At 39.2% G+C, this 17913-nt stretch overlaps 1 protein-coding gene across 1 annotated transcript; it reads right to left on the bottom strand.

Annotated features, from left to right (window-relative positions):
- Positions 1-2081: 2081 nt before the first annotated feature.
- On the bottom strand, positions 2082-17691 carry LOC148085776 (uncharacterized). The gene is made up of 14 exons (XM_087783848.1): positions 17532-17691; positions 14630-14755; positions 14269-14430; positions 14043-14181; positions 13364-13533; positions 12845-12979; positions 12490-12675; positions 11786-12285; positions 11238-11380; positions 9193-9414; positions 8878-9120; positions 7901-8034; positions 6982-7320; positions 2082-6890 (listed from the first exon to the last, which is right to left on the bottom strand). Exons 1-14 carry the CDS (start codon positions 17601-17603, stop codon positions 2835-2837), a joined length of 6627 nt encoding a protein of 2208 aa, XP_087639974.1. The 5' UTR covers positions 17604-17691; the 3' UTR covers positions 2082-2834.
- Between the last annotated feature and the right edge of the window lie 222 nt (positions 17692-17913).

Here is a 17913-nt window from a genome sequence, read left to right as displayed (position 1 = left end):
AGCAAATAAGAATCATACGGTTAAAGGAACCGCCCTACAGCTCAGAGACAGAATTGTGGCACGGATATATCCAAGGTTGAATTTCTGCAGAACTCAGAGTTTCTAGGACTTAAAGTCAGGACTTTGACTTAAATAGAGCGAGTTTTCTACAGCTTGGGGCCATTCTGTCCTGGACTATCAATTTGTAAAGTTGCAGGAAGAAGGAGCCCGGTTGATCGAGAAGGAAGCTTGTATTTTCTTTTGCTTGGAAGTGGTAAATAAAGGGACCCGATAAATACTCCGGACTGTTAATCTTTCTCCACAAATTGAAGGATAAGACCCGGGGGCAGAAGTGACTGGTGTCTGAGTGCAGAAGTCGTGTTCAACTCTAATAATACTACTGGGAAAAGGAGGGCAGTCTTCAGTGAAAGTAGCTCTAGAGATATCTGGTCCAAAGGCTCAATGGGACCTCCAGCTTGGCCCTGAAGAACCCTTTGAAGGTCCCATTGTGGGACCACCTAAAGAGTAGGAGGTCTAAACCTACGAGCACCCAGAAGAAAACGCTTTACCAAGGGATGACTTCTGACCAAAACCGTCATGTCCTACAGTCATGGCTGACGCAAAAACTGCCAGCGTAGATGCAGCATGACCCTTTTCCAGGAACTCCTGCAGGAAAAGCAGGATCTCCCAGACTGGGCATGAAGAAGGTGTCATCCCTTTCTTCTCGCACCAGGCTTTAAATACACGCCAGCGTGACGCATAACCTTTTGACCTAGATGGTGCTCGAGCACCCTGAATAGTTCAAACTACAGACCTGGACAGTCCCAGGACATTTAGCCTCACCCTCTCAACATCCAAACCATGAGGCGACGCCCCAGAATTGGTCGGAAGAAAATGGTCCCCCCCCTGACTCAGAGCCGAGGGAAGGTCTGGAACAGGCCATGGCTCCTCCAACTTCAACTGAGCCAGGTCCGAGAACCATCTGGCTCCTGGGCTCTCTGGTGCTACCACTAACACAGTAAGATCGCCTCTTCCGATTGGATGACCCTTCCATACCGTGATCCAATCAGATCGCCTTATTATTCACGTGACCGTGTTGTTGAGTTTTAATGATGGTATCTGCAGTTTTTTTTACTTAACTGAATCACTAGAATCAGTTCATTAAAATGTTTAATTCAAAAGATTAATTCACCGAATCACTCAGGGCTTATGGAGCCCTGACTGCAAAGTGCATTATTCTCCAACTTCCTGAACACAGCCAAACAATCTGTTACTAGGTCATGATTCAGACCTGAGGTTCACATTCACTGCATTTGAGGTACAATGCAAAAAAAACAACAATCCCAGATTATTTTTTCAGTATAGCGAGTGTAGGAGCACCCAGTAGAAATAGGATGGCACCCAGGCTCAAGCATCCCCACAACCAGGTGTGAAACACTTGTGCTTCTACTGAGCAAAGGGTCCAAATAGTTAAAATAAATATGTGATATCCAAGTTTTTTTTTTTTGTAGATCTACATTTCTGTTTTTTTTCTGTCATTATGAGGTGCTGAGTGTACAATAAGCAGAATTAAAATAACTTTTTCATTTTTTAATCAAATGACTGAAATGAAACCAATACTTTGTAAAGTGGTCTGAGTACTTACCCACGGTATACATATATTTTTATGACAGTCCTACTGCTAGATTGGTAATTTCTCAAGTGCAAAGTGCAGATTTATGGACAGAGGAACTTCATTCATCAAACAAGATAAAGAATTGAGTAGTAAGTGTTTAATTTGGAACCAGGTCAAAATCCTACTGCCACAACAATCTATTTGCTCAAGTTTCTGAATTCATGGGCCTCATGAAACTCTCTTTTCAATTATTCTTTAAAAATATAAATTCACATGACACTTTATTTTCTAACATTGTGAAACATTGTTTAAATGTAAAAAGATGTTATTACCTTTTGGGAAATCGAACATATTAGAAAATAATTGACATAAGTATGTTACATTTTGTTGGTATAAATTGATTATAATTGAGGTTTTGTTAGATTTATTATTAAGAAATAAAAGCTTCAAGTACTCTAAGAAAGAGACAACATTCAAAATACAGGAGCACGGTGTTAGATTGTTTTATTAGATGGAAAAATATGAATTTCAATAAAAAGGCTGGACATGTATATATAGATTCACTGTCACAAATATAGGAACACAAATTGAGAATTATCAGGTTGGTTATCATACAAAAACAACACACCAATCCAAAGTAAAGAATAAAATAAAATAGTTTATCAATATACAACCATAACTACATGTTCACCCAATTAAAACTCATCAGGTATTATTATTATTATTGATTATTCAAAGAAGTTAGAGACACAGATTGAGACAATAAGCATTTTAAAAGCATCAGTATACTTCAGTTATAATTATCCACTCATCTGAAGTTGTACAACAAACACTGGAACTTATTTGATGTTCGCTCATACAAATCTACATGAAGAAACAGGGACATGGTAATCATGAGACATTCCTTTCAAATGTGTGTGTAAGCTCATTCCAACTAAAGCTTTACGATGGAACACTTTTCAGATCTTATATTTGGAATGATGGTTTTCTTTGTACTGATTAATTCCAGATTGTTCTTTCTTTGACTGCGGCTCTATGTCAGCAATATCAAGAGCCTCTCCAACACCCCTGTCTTGCTTAGAGATATTTCGCTTTTGAATGGGAGTACAAATAAGATTGATCTTCCATTGTTTCTGGCTCTTAGGTGTATGTTTACATGACAGCTGCATGTTACAGCCCCTGAGATGGTCTCACTATCAAGTTGGATTTGGAACATAAGATTTAATTGGCCCCAAATCCTCTACACTGTTGATTCACCTTGCATTACGTGAGGCTCTTGGGTCCCCACTTCCATGACAGTTGTCTCCTGAACCTTCTCAACATCCTTGTGTTCCTCAGCAATGTTTTCCATTGGAATGTACATATCCAATGATTCAGATTGATCTTGCATTGTTTGCAGCTCATTGGGAACTTCTTCCAAGTTAGACGCTTCCAATACCCCGGAGATGGTCTCATTCTCAATTTGGATTGTGCGATGTGAATCTAAAGTTTCATTGGACAAAACTGGCATCTCGGCCTCAACAACTTTCTCTTCCTCAGCGATGTTTACTTCTTGAGTGTGGGTACAAAGTAACTCAGATTCATCTTGCATTGCTTGTGATTCTTGGGGAGCTACTTCTATGACAGTTGTCTCCTGAACCTCCTCCATGCACTTTTGTTCTTCAGAGATTATTTTCTTTGGAATTGGTATATCCAATGATTCAGATTGATCTTGTATTGTTTCTACCTCTATTGGGTCCTCTTCTGTGATAGATGCCCCCTGCATATTCAGTAACTCAGATTCGTCTTGTATTGATTGTGGCTCTTGGTCCACCTCCACCTGAGTTGTCTCCTGATCCTCCTCATCACTTTTAAGTTCCTCACAGATGATGTTCTTTGGAATGTTCATATTCAATGATTCTGATTGATCTTGCATTGTTTCTAGTTCTTTGGGAACCTCTTCCATGATGGACGCCTCCTGAGTTTTGGAAATACTTTTATTTTCAATCTGGATTGTGCGATCTGAATCCAAATTGTCATTGGAAACAATCGGCCCCACAACCTCAACACTGTTGTTTTCTTCAGATATATTTATCTCTTGAATGTGTATACCCAATGAATCTGATTCATCTTGCATTGCTTGTGATTCTTGGGGAGCTACTTCTATGACAGTTGTCTCCTGAACCTCCTCAACGGCCTTTTGTTCCTCAGAGATTATCTTTTTTAGAATGTGCATATCCAATGATTCGGATTGATCTTGTATTGTTTCTACCTCTATGGGATCCTCTTCTGTGATAGATGCCCCCTGAGCCACAGGGATGGTTTCATTCTCAATTTGGATTGTGTGATGTAGGTCTAGGTTCTCATTAGATGAAACAGACCCTACAACCTCAACAATTCTGTCTTCATCAGATATGTTTATCTCCTGAATGTTCATTACCATTAACTCAGATTGGTCTTGTATTAATTGAGGCTCTTGGAAAACTTCCAGCTCAGTTGTCTCCTGACCCTCCTCAACACTTTCAGGTTCCTCACAGATGATGTTATTTGGAATGTTCATACTCAATGATTCTGATTGATCTTGCATTGTTTCTAGTTCTTTGGGAACCTCTTCCATGATGGACGCCTCCTGAGTTTTGGAAATGCTTTTATTTTCAATCTGGATTGTGCAATGTGAATCTAAATTTTCATTGGAAACAATTGGCGCCACAACCTCAACACTGTTATCTTCCTCAGAAATGTTTACTTCTTTAATGTGTTTACCCAATGAATCTGATTCATCTTGCATTGCTTGTGGCTCATGGGGATCTACTTCTATGACGGTTGTCTCCTGAACTTCCTCCATGCAGTTTTGTTCCTCAGAGATTATTTTCTTTGGAATGGGCATATCCAATGATTCGGATTGATCTTGTATTGTTTCTACCTCTATGGGGTCCTCTTCTGTGATAGATGCCCCCCGGGCCCCAGGGATGGTCTCATTCTCAATTTGGATTATGTGATGTGAGTCTAAGTTTTCATTAGAAGAAACTGGCCCCACAACCTCAACACTTCTGTCTCCATCAGATATGTTTATCTCTTCAATGTGCATACCCAATAATTCAGATTCGCTTTGTATTGATTGTGGCTCTTGAAACACTTCCACCTCAGTTGTCTCCTGATCCTCCTTAACACTTTTAGGTTCCTCACAGATGATGTTGTTTGGAATGTTCATACTCAATGAATCTGATTTATCTTGCATTGCTTGTGATTCTTGGGGAGCTACTTCTATGACAGTTGTCTCCTGAACCTCCTCAACGCCCTTGTGTTCCTCAGAGATTATTTTATTTGGAATGTGCATATCCAATGATTCGGATTGATCTTGCATTGTTTCTACCTCTTTGGAAACCTCTTCTGTGATAGATGCCCCCACAGGGATGGTCTCATTCTCAATTTGGATTGTGTGACGTAGGTCTAAGTTTTCATTAGATGAAACAGACCCTACAACCTCAACACTTCTGTCTTCATCAGATATGTTTACTTCTTGAATGTTACTGAGTAACTCAGATTCATATTCTATTGATTGTGGCTCTTTGTCAACTTCCACCTGAGTTGTCTCCTGACCCTCCTCAACACTTTTAGGTTTCTCACAGATGATGTTCTTTGGAATGTTCATACTCAATGATTCAGATTGATCTTGCATTGTTTCTAGTTCTTTGGGAACGTCTTCCATGATGGACGCCTCCTGAGTCTGGATTGTGAGATGTGAATCAAAATTCTCATTGGAAAAAACTGGCCCCACAACCTTAACACTTTTGCCTACCTCAGTGATGTTGATATCCTGAATTTGCATACCTGATAACTCAGATTCATCTGATTCATCTTGCATTGCTTGTGGCTCTTGATGTCCCTCTTCAATGACAGTTGTCTCCTGAACTTCCTCAATCCCCTTGTGTTCCTCTGAGATGTTGTTTTTTGGAATGTGCTCACTAAGTACTTCAGTTTCATCTTGTATTGTTTCTGAATCTTTATTTTCATTGATGTCTAAACATTGCTGGGACACATTTTCTTTTAACACGATTTTTCCATCAGGGCTTAGACTCTGGACTGCAACCGAAGTAGTTGACAAATGACCAGTTTCAGTAGATTCAATATATCTTCCAATGTTGGGTTTTTGTTCAAAATGCTCATTTGGCGTAGATCCTTTTCCGCTGCCCTGAATATTTCTATCCAGCATGATATCAGTCCGGCTCGGTTGTAGACTTGTCGCCGTCAGATGTCCTACTCCTATCATTGGGTACCCTGCATCAATATCCATAATAATACCAGGTGCCATGTTAACCTGTGCTTCAGCAAATGTGTCCCTTGAATGTCTGGCTATTCTTTCTGAACGTTCCTTGTTGTCCGTACTATGTGCTGGCAGAATGCCATACACACAACTCTTGGCTGCTTGGCCTAACACCCTCTGAGGGGAGACAGCCTTTTTAACCAGGGTTTCACTTTTTGGCACACTGCCCGACGGTGAACCTGGGTCTACCCTTTCCCCTTTCTTTTTCTCTTTCCCAAACGATTTCTTTCTCCTGAGACCCGGTTTCTCCATAGTCCTGCTCTCTATAGCGATCGGACTTTGAGGGAAAACCAGTCCTCCAGATTGGATGATCGTGGGGCTGATTGTAGAAGAAGAAGACGACCCCTGAGCTACAATCCCAAACGAAGAACTTTGAGCTCCATTTACTATAAGCCCAGAGGAGACACCTTGGTTTCCGCTTATCATATACAACCCAGGGAAGTTGGCTGCATGGGTTGCGTCTGCCATCACAAGTCCGCTCTGTGGTTGGACAACATAGTGCATCGGCTGCATCACTGTGTTGGTAGTGTAGTAAATCGGTTGCTGCTGCAGCATCACACTCTGACGAGGATGAGCAGCCGACTGAGTAACGCTCGAGGAATATTTGACATTTGAAACATTGGCGCAGGGAGTAGATCTAGATATTACCCTTTCATCTATGAGAGACTTGATGGAGACGTTCTTCAAAACCGATGTAGTGTCTGTTTTGACATCCGATATCTTTGACTCAACTACATGGGCTGTGACTGGTTTGACCTCTTCAACAATGACCTTGGTTTTTCCTCCTACTTTAACTGTAGGTTTCGGGGATGGAACGGTGGGCAAGCAGATTTTTGCCAGAGTCTTAAACTTTGGCCCCAAATCATTGAGAAACTCTAAGTCATCATTCGACTGCGAAAGACTACAACAACCTAGTGACTCTGCTAGAGAGACTTGGTCCTCATGGCTATACACCAGCAGGCTGTCGTTGACAGGCATGACACACATGGTTTTCTGTTGGGAATAAATATTCATATTAGCATCACGTACAATTATTATTTTGTTTGCTAAGTACAAAGGAATTTCAGACAAACTGATCACATACCTGGGAGTAGTAATCGTCCAGGAAAGCATCAGGTAGTGCTATATTTTCATATATAGACGTTTGTTTATAGCCTCCAAGCAGATGTACACTGTTGCTTTGTTTATAGCCTCCAAGCAGATGTACACTGTTGGCAGCAACACCTAAGGAGCCATTGGTGGTTCTCCTGGAAAACGTATTTTCCACGTGCATGGCGCTTTCTCTTGTTTCATGAAATGCCATCATGTCTAACTCCCTTTGCTCGGAAATGCTTTGCTGATATCCAAATACGTTTTTAGATTTGTAGTTTTCCACGTCTGATGTCTCCACTTTTTTGCTGCCCAACAACAGGGTTGGTATATCCTAAAATGAAAGAAAATACTTTTTTGTAATATATGTTGAACACGAAATTTCATATTTACATTGTGTATATGTACAAGTGTTGACAGTATGGCCAAAGCAAATGCACCTGTAATCCCAGTGAACTACTAACAACTACCAACTAGACTTGTGAAATGTGTAAATGTATATAAATAAAAAGTAGTGCAGATAAAACTTTGACTTTAAAGGGAAAATGAAAACAGTAAACAAATATAAACAACATGAAAAAGTAATATAGGTTTAAAATATTGCATGGATAGTTAACTAAACTGTGTTTCAAGATAATTTGTTGCTAAACAAATTCTTTAATGAATTATAATTTATAATTAATAAACCGATTCCTTATAGAACGAGCAGGCAACACATCACTAACAGTAACTATAATACATTGTCTTCTTGATTAAGCGAGGCTTGTAAGTCAGAATATGGATGTTTTTGTTCAAGAGTTACGTAAGAGGAAGAAACTGATGGATTAAGGCGGGTGACATTCGGTGAAAACCACCGAGAGAAATTGCAGAGAGACAAGAGACACATTTCTTCTCATATAATTGACTTTACCAACCGTATTGTCCCCAGGACCTTCAGTGTGGTAGGAAATAAGGTGCGCTTTGGTGTCGAAGGGCAGATCATGGAACTTATCTGGAAAGATGTTGTTTGCTCCACCACACTGGCAGAAAATCATCAGCAGAGGAATCACTGCAATCAAAGTACATCTTAGTTTTTTTTCCAAGTGCCTTGAATTCTAGAGCCTCATGCATCTGTAGGTTTAGACAAGGCCAGATAGTCTTTCACATATGTCGTTTACCCAATTATATATATTTAAAAAATTACTTAAGTCTATTGTTAATGTTACTTTGACAGGTTTTCTCCCAAATCACTTTTTATTATAGATATCTCAGACAAAGTGAAGTGGATCTGATACTTTTTAGTAGTGATGGGTTGGTGAAGCTTCATAAAGTACTATACTATTTTCTTTAGAGCTGCTCAGTAGGTGGCGCCTCAAAATAAAATCTATGGAATGTTTCAATGAAATCAAAAGATTATCAAAAGAGAATTTTCTTGCTTCTTGTAGCTTCATCAGCCCATTAGTATTTTCTTTAGGTTCCATAGACAAAATATTGGTTTATTGATTTACGTTTATTTGATTTAAGTACTGAAATTGATTTTATTTGGATTGTAGAGAAGACGCGGGTATTTGTATTGTAACAGTTGTATTTATGAAATGCAAGTTACCACTTCAACAAATGAACAGTACGTATGTTATGTTAGCATTTGTATACTTAATCATGTTTTGTAGACAAATGCAGACATTTTGGCCAAACAATGCATTTACGACATTGCAGTAAACAATTCTGACACTAATGGGAGCCAGAAACACCATTGCAAAACTAAGCAAACTGCCTTAAGGTCCGTAGATGACTGATCATTTGTAAAGGGATTTTATCAAGAAGCCCTAATTATTGTTCATAGTTAATAGTTTGATTCTCAATACTGCTTAACGGCTTGTTAGGATTGTGGTATGTTTCTTTATAAACTTACACAGCAATAAGCACAGCGCCATCAGCAGCAGTCCAATGGCTGGGGCGGCGAGCTTGGAGGATGTTTCCGACTTAGATGCTGAAGAGCGAGGACTGCACATCGTGCTTCCCATACAGCTGCAAACCTCCACAGTAAACGTCTCTTTGTCTGGGCAAGACAGATGCTTATTGTCCATAACATCCAGCTTTATATCGTACATTCCCGGCCACAGGATTTTGCTGGAGTGCAGAGCTGCGGTTGTATCTGAAAGTGGTGAAGAAGTAGTCGAACAAGATGTTAAAAACGACCTTAGAAAATATTGAATCCGCTTCTTACCATTAATGCTTTCTATGTCCCAGCTCAAACTCGTGTCCTCAGAAACTATTGCAAAGGTAAAAGGAGCAGCGTTCGGATCCATGTCCTCATCAAAAGCAGTCACGTAAACCGTTTTCTCATCCGAGCACAGAGTACTGTGGGTGGCGACCAGTTTGGGGCAGTGGTCGTTGACGTCCTTCACTTGAATGGCTATTGTCCCGGTGGCTGTTTGTCCTGGTTTGTCTAGAATGAAATAAACATCCAGTGTGATAAAAAAAAAATCTTTTTAAACAAGCTTGTAGAAAATAAAGACACACGAAAAAAAAATCATTGATTTCTAGTAGATTATCAATATGAGGTTAAAATGGTAAATAGCAGTGGTGGACTCTCTGCTGGCCTAAACACTATCAGACAGAATCACTGACTTATGTTTTCATATATTTTTTCCATGAATATGTATTAAATTATTTCCAATAGTCTTTCTCTTCATTTCATAGCTTTTCTCTTGGTTGCGCTGCTTCCACTAGTGTATGTTTATTTTAGAGTTTTTTTCCAATCATATTTCAGCCATCATTTGTTGCCAGGGTCAAAAATCTGCCTCGACGCCTTCAGAATCGATAGTGCTGGCGTCTGTAGTTTAAAGTCAGTGGCAATGACGCTGTTGCTTTAACCAATCAGATTTCTAGTTGGCAACACCGAGGCCATCTAGCAGGCGTCCAGTGACGTCGGCATTTTATCGTCCTTTGATTGGATGGTCAGAGAAATACTAGTCAGAGCCAGCAAAGCATCTATAGCTAGCGGCGCAAACTCAAATATTTTGCGAGTGGATTTCATAACTTTTTTAACAATGTCTGACGGAGGAGAAGACATTGATTTGGGTCGGACTTATGGTCACAAAACCATTTTCAAGACGGACTTTTCCAGAAAAACTGGACATTGTGAAGAACGGTCGGCAGACTTCAAAGCTAGCAAGTCTAGAGGGTTTGTCGCCACTTTCAAGTCAGCAACTACGAGCGATGACCATCCCGGTGTCACTGCTTCTGTTGAGCATTCTCCTGAAGCGAATCAAAACTTCCTCCAGAAACACGACTGGACACACTAGACCTACAGCATTAGCATCCATGGCGATAGAAAGTTATTGTTGGAACTGAAACAGATAAACTGTACAACAGAGTCATTCTTCTTGAGGAAAGAAAGGAGGATGGACTTTGCTTACAAATAATCAGTAGTTTTGGTGAGTAATGCATTTTATTTAAACGTTAATATTGATGTTTCTGCTAGAGATGATGTATGTATGGCAGCTGTGGCTACAGTGAAAAGAGACTTGTTGAATTGTCCTAATTGGGTTTCTTGCTTTAGTAATGACATTCTTTCTTGCTACATGAGATACCTTTCTATGAGGCAACACCCTGGGCGTCATAGCTCAGATGGTAGAGTGGTTGCCTGCACTCCAAAAAGTTGCAGGTTCAATCCCAGCTCCAGACACCTGAGCAAGACACGTGTGTGCAGCCTACTGCCATCAATATGTGTGAATGGCTGTCAAAGAGACCTATATAAATAGAGATTATTATTATTATACTGCATTTCCGTGTAATATTGATGGTTTCTATAGCCGTGGAGTCATAATGATGGCATTAAGTAAGTAAGTATTTTTTTTATTTATATAGCGCTTTTCCAGACCAGGGTCACAAAGCGCTTTGACAATCAAAACAATACTCAATAAAGTATATACTTTAAAGATCAAGATAAAACTGAAAACACAACAGGAGTTCCAGAAAATCAAGGAAAAGCCTGAACAAATAGAAACGTCTTAAGATGTTAAGATTAAGAGGTGGATTAGTTCATGGTGGACAAAAGTGAAGGCCTAGGTGTGAAATGCACGGCCCGCCACTGGTAAATAGTGGTTTGACACTGGATGCAGAATCAACGCTTCCATTGGAGCTAAAAAAAATACTCAATGTTTGAGTCTTGGTTAGTTTCATGCCTGGTTAAATCAGGCCAGTTTTTCAGGCTCTGTCAATCATTTTCTAAAGTCTGTTAAAAATAACTATATTGAAGTTGCTCACCTTTGCTTATCGCCAGAATCTTTGCATAATAAATTCCATTCTCCAAAAATGGAGATTCTCTGTCTGGTGCTTTGTTGAGTTTGATTTCCGCCGTTTCGTCATCGATGGTGAACCAATTGTCAGGATCGTAGGCTTTTGCATAGCTGTAATGAAACAAAACATTAGTTTTTAAATACTTCAAGGGAACATTAATTCTATAAACTACCATAAATTTGATCTTGATTAATCTTTTTGTTTTTGTTTGTGAGTATGTGTAAAAAAACAATTATTTTAGAAGTAGCAAAGAGGTCCCATTAAGTCTTCTTTGGAGAGTTTTCCAAGTGTAGTCTGAATTTAAAATCGCTCAGTTTTTGCATCTTTCTACCAGTCTGTAATCCCTGATAAAGATAATAGACATTGTACCCTTTAAACAAACTATTGTTGACTCTGAAAAGTGAAAGATTAGACAAGTGTAGACAAAATACAAAAGACACTTGATGATGTCATGGATGGCCACATTTCATTACTACCCTTGACACTGCTGGACAAGATATTCAAAGCAAACAAACCTGACAGAATCAGCTGGTTCTCCTGTATCTGGATTGCTGGCTCTGAACACTGTGAGGACTTCATCCTTGGGTGCGTCATCAGGATTCTCTGACACCTCAACCACCTTGACTTCAGGTAAGAAGGCGGGAGGCTCTGGCATATTATTAACGACAATCATAATGGGATAGGTTTTTTCCTCCTCAGTAGTCCCTGCCTCCGCACCAGCTCCGGCACCAGCTCCGGCACCAGCTCCAGCACCAGCTCCGGCACCAGCCCCGGCACCAGCTCCGGCACCGGCTCCGGCACCAGCTCCGGCACCAGCCCCGGCACCAGCTCCAGCACCAGCCCCGGCACCAGCTCCGGCACCAGCCCCGGCACCAGCACCGGCGGGTGCTAAAGGACCGCCCTCCCCCACTTTAACACCGACGTCCATCAAAATTGAATCACCCTCCACAAAAGGCGCAACATTTCTAATCTTGAGGCCCAACTGCAAATGTTGAATTTCTTCAAAGTCCAAGGGCTGTAGGGGGAAGAGGGGACCCAGATATAAGTGTTTGTGCCAAACAAATGAAACTGCAAAAGACAGCTGGCGCTGAAGGCTTCCAACTACTTCCAACTAATATTAGCTACGTACAACACAAATCAATTTTTAATTGTCTAAAAAAATCCTTGACAAAAACATTGTTTTAAAAGTAACAAATCAAAAGTAAAAGTGGTTTCCTACCTTGATCAGCTTCAGAATGCCTTCATTGGTCTTATTGTCTGTTTCAATAGAGAAAAGATTCTCCTCGTTTCCTTTAGCAATTTCAAAAATAGTCAGCCAGTTGTTTGAATTCTTTAGGTCGGGGTCCAGAGATTTTATGTTCATCACAACCACATCAGCAACATTTTCATCCACGGAGCCGGTGTACTGTAAACACACAACAGCATACGAGATGGTCAGATTCAAATCCCCTATGGTGGTTATATACACATCATCGACCACAAAATAAAGGGTATTTAGTCCCTTTTATCAAGTATTATGTTTTTAAGAGGGAATAACTTGCTGCACTGTGTAAGGTGTCGGTGAAAAATCCTACCGCAGACTCTTCCAAAGTAGGAATGTTATCATTGATGTCCAGGATGGATACCTCGACTGTTCCCGTCCCTGTGAGGCCTTCAGATTGTCCTGCCAGATCTCTACCCAGTATAGTCAGTTTATAGAAGTCAATAGTCTGTTTGGGATAAAAGGCAAACTTGAAACAACATCATCCAGTGTTCTGCTGTTTGTTTCATTTCCTGTGTAAGTACTATATTCAGGAAACCCAGATGAAAATCTGTGTCGGGTAGTAATGGGTTGATGAAGCTTCATGAAGAATCGTCCTATATTTCGGGTTCAATAGGTGGCGCCCTCAGTTTAAATATCGAGGTTTCAGTTGGAATAGCGGATCAAAGTAAAGCAGTTTAAGAGGTGACAGCGCCATCTAGTGGGCTCTGAAAATAAGGACAACGCTTAATGAAGCTTCAGCCATTCAATAGTGTTTAGTTCTCCATCTTATGTATCAAATCAGATACAATGAAGTTGATAAACTCTCTATAATGAAAGGTTTAGGAGGCACCTCTCTGTCCAATGTCTGCTCTTTCACAAATAGATTTCCAGTTATCGGGTCAAGAGTGAACATCTGACCAGAGCCGGCCGGCTCCTGATTGATAATGGTGTAGAAAATCTCTGAGTTTTTTGTTCCTTTTTCATCAGCGTCCAATGCTTTGATCTGCATCACCAATGTACCTGCAACGTACAAGGTTTAGGTTTGAAAATGCAGTGTGTAAACTACCCTATACATTTGTTAAAGCATACACTAAACAACAGTCCAAAGTAAAAGTCCTGATGTCCTTTCTAGCTAACAGAACAGTATATCAAGAATAGTCCATGTACATGAAGCTTAAAGCAGACTGGAAAAAAAACAAAGACATTTCATCTTTCAAGTAGTGACACGCTGATAAAGCTTCCGGATAAAGTGTCCTTGTTTTCAGATGATTTCCAAGCTGTTGGAATGAGGATACTGCTCTATGAAGCTACATCAACCCAGCTATACTATAAATAAAGGGTTAATGCGTCTTTTTAAAGCAGTTGTAGTAACATTTTGTATTTACCTATTCTTGGACTTCTTCGTTCAGTTTTACCTTACCTTACCTTAATTGTCATCCTCAAAATTCTGCTTTTAGATACTATAGATGGATTGATGAGATCCATAGCTAGATAGACGGACGGACGGATGATATGAAACACTAGAATACCTTCCTTTCTGGATTCATAGACTTTGCCTCTTTGCAGCTCAAATACTGGTGGATTGTCGTTCTGGTCTACAACTGTGATAGTGAGAGGGATTTCGTTTTCTGCCATCTCGCCATCCAAAAAAGTTGCGGTCCCAGTGAGCTGCAAAATATATATAGAAATAACAAACAGTTATATGAAAAATCTCCTAATAACCTCTTTACATTCTGAATGACTCTTTTGACTTGCATTGAAAAAAGGATTAATCTCCCTGTCCACCACGCCCATCATTTGAACAAAACCAGTGTCCGGGTCCACCACGAAGATGTTGAAGGGTGGCTTGTTTGCCCCAGGTCCAGACAGCTGGTACTTCACTCCTCCTGGTCGCTCATTATCTCGATCAGACCGGATCTAAGGGAAAACATAACCCGGCATTCGTATGAAGTTGTGCATTATTCGGAGTATCAGGAGATCAATCACTACCAGGATTGTTTCAGGGGAATACAGGCCAGTACAAGCAATAGTGTATAAGTTGAGTCCTTTGCTGATTTGGCAATCCAACAAACTATTAGAAATGTTGTTTTAGTACTAATATCTTCTTGGGCCTTACCTTGGCGATAAATTCCCTTGACTCGTATGACTCGTTCTCTATTATTTTTGTTGGAGGAATAATCCAATGTCTCTTCTTTCTGCTGCGTGTCTTGAGCTGTCGATCATTTTCCTCCCGACTGAGCTTCTGAAACCAAAGAGAGAAGAGAAGGTACAAATACTGTAAACATTCACTTGAAACATTTACACGACTGTACTTCATTGTACGATAACATTTAATTATGTCTTCGAATTATGTAATGATGATTTAATATGCTATTTTTCCATGTAAATACCCTCCTTACTACCTTTTCAATTCAGTTTTGTATATTTTTAATTGCCTACAGAAATGTATCTCTAGTCATTGATGCCACATATATGAATGTATTACATGTGTAAGATTCTGCTGCTCAAGAGTGTAAAAGTACCATCAAAATATTGAGTAGTGGAATTCAACATTTTTTCATTTTCAAACATTTTCCTTTCATTTAATAGTTTCCAGTTTTTAGCTGAGTTGAGTTTATAATTAACACACATACTAAACACTGTATTCCAATTATTTAAACATGTTTGAAATCAACATATTTCCAAGTATATTCATTCAATTTCAATCTAAATATTGTTCTCAAAGAATCACCAGAGTGAACCAATAGTATAATATCTTACATATATTTATTTCTTGGTAATCTGATGATCAATTGCATGTCCTGACATGAAGTAAGTGTTTCTATAAAGCTTGTCTGCTGCAGGAACCATGACGTGTTATAAAAATATCCCGATAAACTATTGTGTTAACTCTGAACCGAAACCAACACCAACTCAGGAAGCTTTACACACAGGACTTCAAGCATCTTTTGTGTTATTTCTCCATTCTTTCTCCACGCTCTTTGACCGTGGTTTCCAAATTTGCTCATTTCGTCAGAAAATATAACTTTTGATGGCTGAACAATAGACCAGTCCACCTTTTCACAATATTCTCATTTTCTTCTGGAATCTGGGTTTTTAACAAAATCCTAAACCATAACCATCAAGATGATGACACATCTTAACACGGCTTGACATCTCTTTGTACGTGTGATGAGTTCAGTTGAAATTCACAAATATTGCCTACAGGCATAAACAGGCTGAGAGAGCAGGTATCTGCCTGCAAAGTAGACGCCTCGGTGAGCAGGTGTGAAAGAGGCTGAACATTAAATAATTAAAATAGTATTGTGATAATCTCTCTTACTCATTATGTAATGGTTTGAATTTCATCTGAATTTGGCATATTTAAGGAAATTATTATTTTATTTATTTTTTGGACGGACAGATACACCTTCAGTGTGGGAGAGTTAAGGGCCTGAGAGAGCAGATCGTTTTCTGCAAAGAAGGGGCTTGAGAGTGAAGCTGTGTAACCAGACCGTTTAGAACTTTTGAGCGACATTATAACTCAGTTTCACTTGTACTCCGATCTGTTTTGAGTTGTCGTATTCACCGTTCAACTCTTGTTATTTACGTGACGGATACCTTTAAAAAAAATCCACGTCGTTATACGAGTCAAACGCCTCATTGCATCTGTATGATAATGTTTTAAGAGAAAAAAAATGAGCTAAAAATATTTTCAAGTCAATCCTTTTTTTTTATTCTGTGTTCAACCCATCAATCAATCAATAAACAATTTGAAGAGTGAATTGTTGAATTCAGCTACTCAACACAATCTCAATGCAAACATTATCTTTCACCCTGACAATAACAAGCAGTAAAGGCCATTATCCGAAGTGGTTTTATTTACTACAAACATACTTGAGCAGAGACTGAAATAACAGATGGTTAAGAATACGGGCATCAGATCAGAAGGCAGAAGGAAATCTATGGCGCAGAAGACGTCGGTCAAACGTTTCAATCCAAAGACTGAAGAATAGAAGTGAATTTGTTGCGAAAGTGTGTGTTTATGTATAAGTTAAGCTTAGATTTTTCAATGGAAATCATTCCGATGAACATGAGAAACACTTAAAGAATTAAAACAATGCTGTAGGAATTAACAAGTGATGCACACTGACAGTCAGGCCCGAAATAATCTCTTTACATTGGATTTGAATTTCAAACTGAACTTCGCGTTCTGCATTAATATCAACATTTTCATGTTTTCTTCGCCCCAGGAATAAGTAAATGTGTGTTTTAGGTTAAATATACAGTAATAGCTTACGTTTATTTTTTTGGCATTAGTCCAGGCTCAATAGTACGAAAACCTGTTTTAGGATTGTTTGTGTTGTAGTTGTTTGTACTGTATGTGTTACATACATACTTAGTGTTTGTAAATAAAAGAACTATTTAAATAATGTATTAAAAACAGTTAGTTTTAAGAACAATAAACAGGTACATTTTCCTTTTTTTTGCATGATTGGATTTTATATTCAGAAGCAGACCCAGAGAGCTAAAAGGTATTGTACATTTGATATTGAAGTGATGTGTTTTGTAAGAGGATGTATGAAAAAACATAAAAAGATTGTCATCATCATAATTTGAATATAAGCCTGCTTCTCATTCCAGACAAGCAGCAATCTTTAGGCGCCGACATTTCTTTTAATAGCCGTTTTACAAGCTACGTCAAGCATATTATTACTGGGGAATTTATTCGTATTTTTTTTTGTTTTAATGATCTTGATTTTATTTCTTTTCTATGAAAAATACATTTATAATAATAATAACATGTATATTTGAGTCTAAAATAAAAAAAAATAAAAAAATTGATTATTAAATGAACATTAAAAATACCTGCAATGTTCTTTAAATAAAATAAATAATCTAATAGCTTTCCAAAAATGTATCTTATAAACACCAGCAACGGATAAAACACAGGTAAAACACAGGTGCGTCATCCACAGATGATGAGAGGGATCTGCAGCCTCTGACATGCAAGCATCCATCAAGCGAAAAACACTTACGGAGCCCAGCGACAGATGCAGGATCAGCAGGAAAAGGAAGCCCAAGCTGAGCACGGAGCATCGGGCCATCATGCGCGTGAGCAGCAGCGCCCTTCACCCAAGACACCAGTCCAGTCGAATAGATGATCCAGAGGAATGGTTGCGATTTTCAACCTCTGCATCGTGGCCCAACCCACACCGTACTGATCCAACCTGCCGTTAAGGTTTAATGATCAACCGCCTCCACTTACCTTCATCATGCTGTAGATCATACATGTGTCACATGTACGCATGTTTCTCTAAGGCGTGTCTGCTGCTCCACTTTGATCAGAAAGGTCAGGATATAGCAATAGGATGTCTGGTTAAAATAAATAAAACATTTCTGTCTATTTATTTCTGACAG

This window comes from Callionymus lyra, chromosome 2 (assembly GCF_982586985.1).
Source record: "Callionymus lyra chromosome 2, fCalLyr1.hap1.1, whole genome shotgun sequence".
Taxonomy (NCBI): domain Eukaryota; kingdom Metazoa; phylum Chordata; class Actinopteri; order Syngnathiformes; family Callionymidae; genus Callionymus; species Callionymus lyra.
This window is presented reverse-complemented; position numbering and strand designations above follow the sequence as displayed.

Coding starts and splice junctions, on each gene's coding strand:
- LOC148085776 (XM_087783848.1), bottom strand. CDS start 17,603: ATGATGGCCCGATGCTCCGTGCTCAGCTTGGGCTTCCTTTTCCTGCTG. Junction 14,182..14,268: donor AGATTAATCCTTTTTTCAAT/GCAAGTCAAAAG, acceptor TATATTTTGCAG/CTCACTGGGACCGCAACTTT. Junction 11,381..11,785: donor GAACCAGCTGATTCTGTCAG/GTTTGTTTGCTT, acceptor GTTTCATTACAG/CTATGCAAAAGCCTACGATC.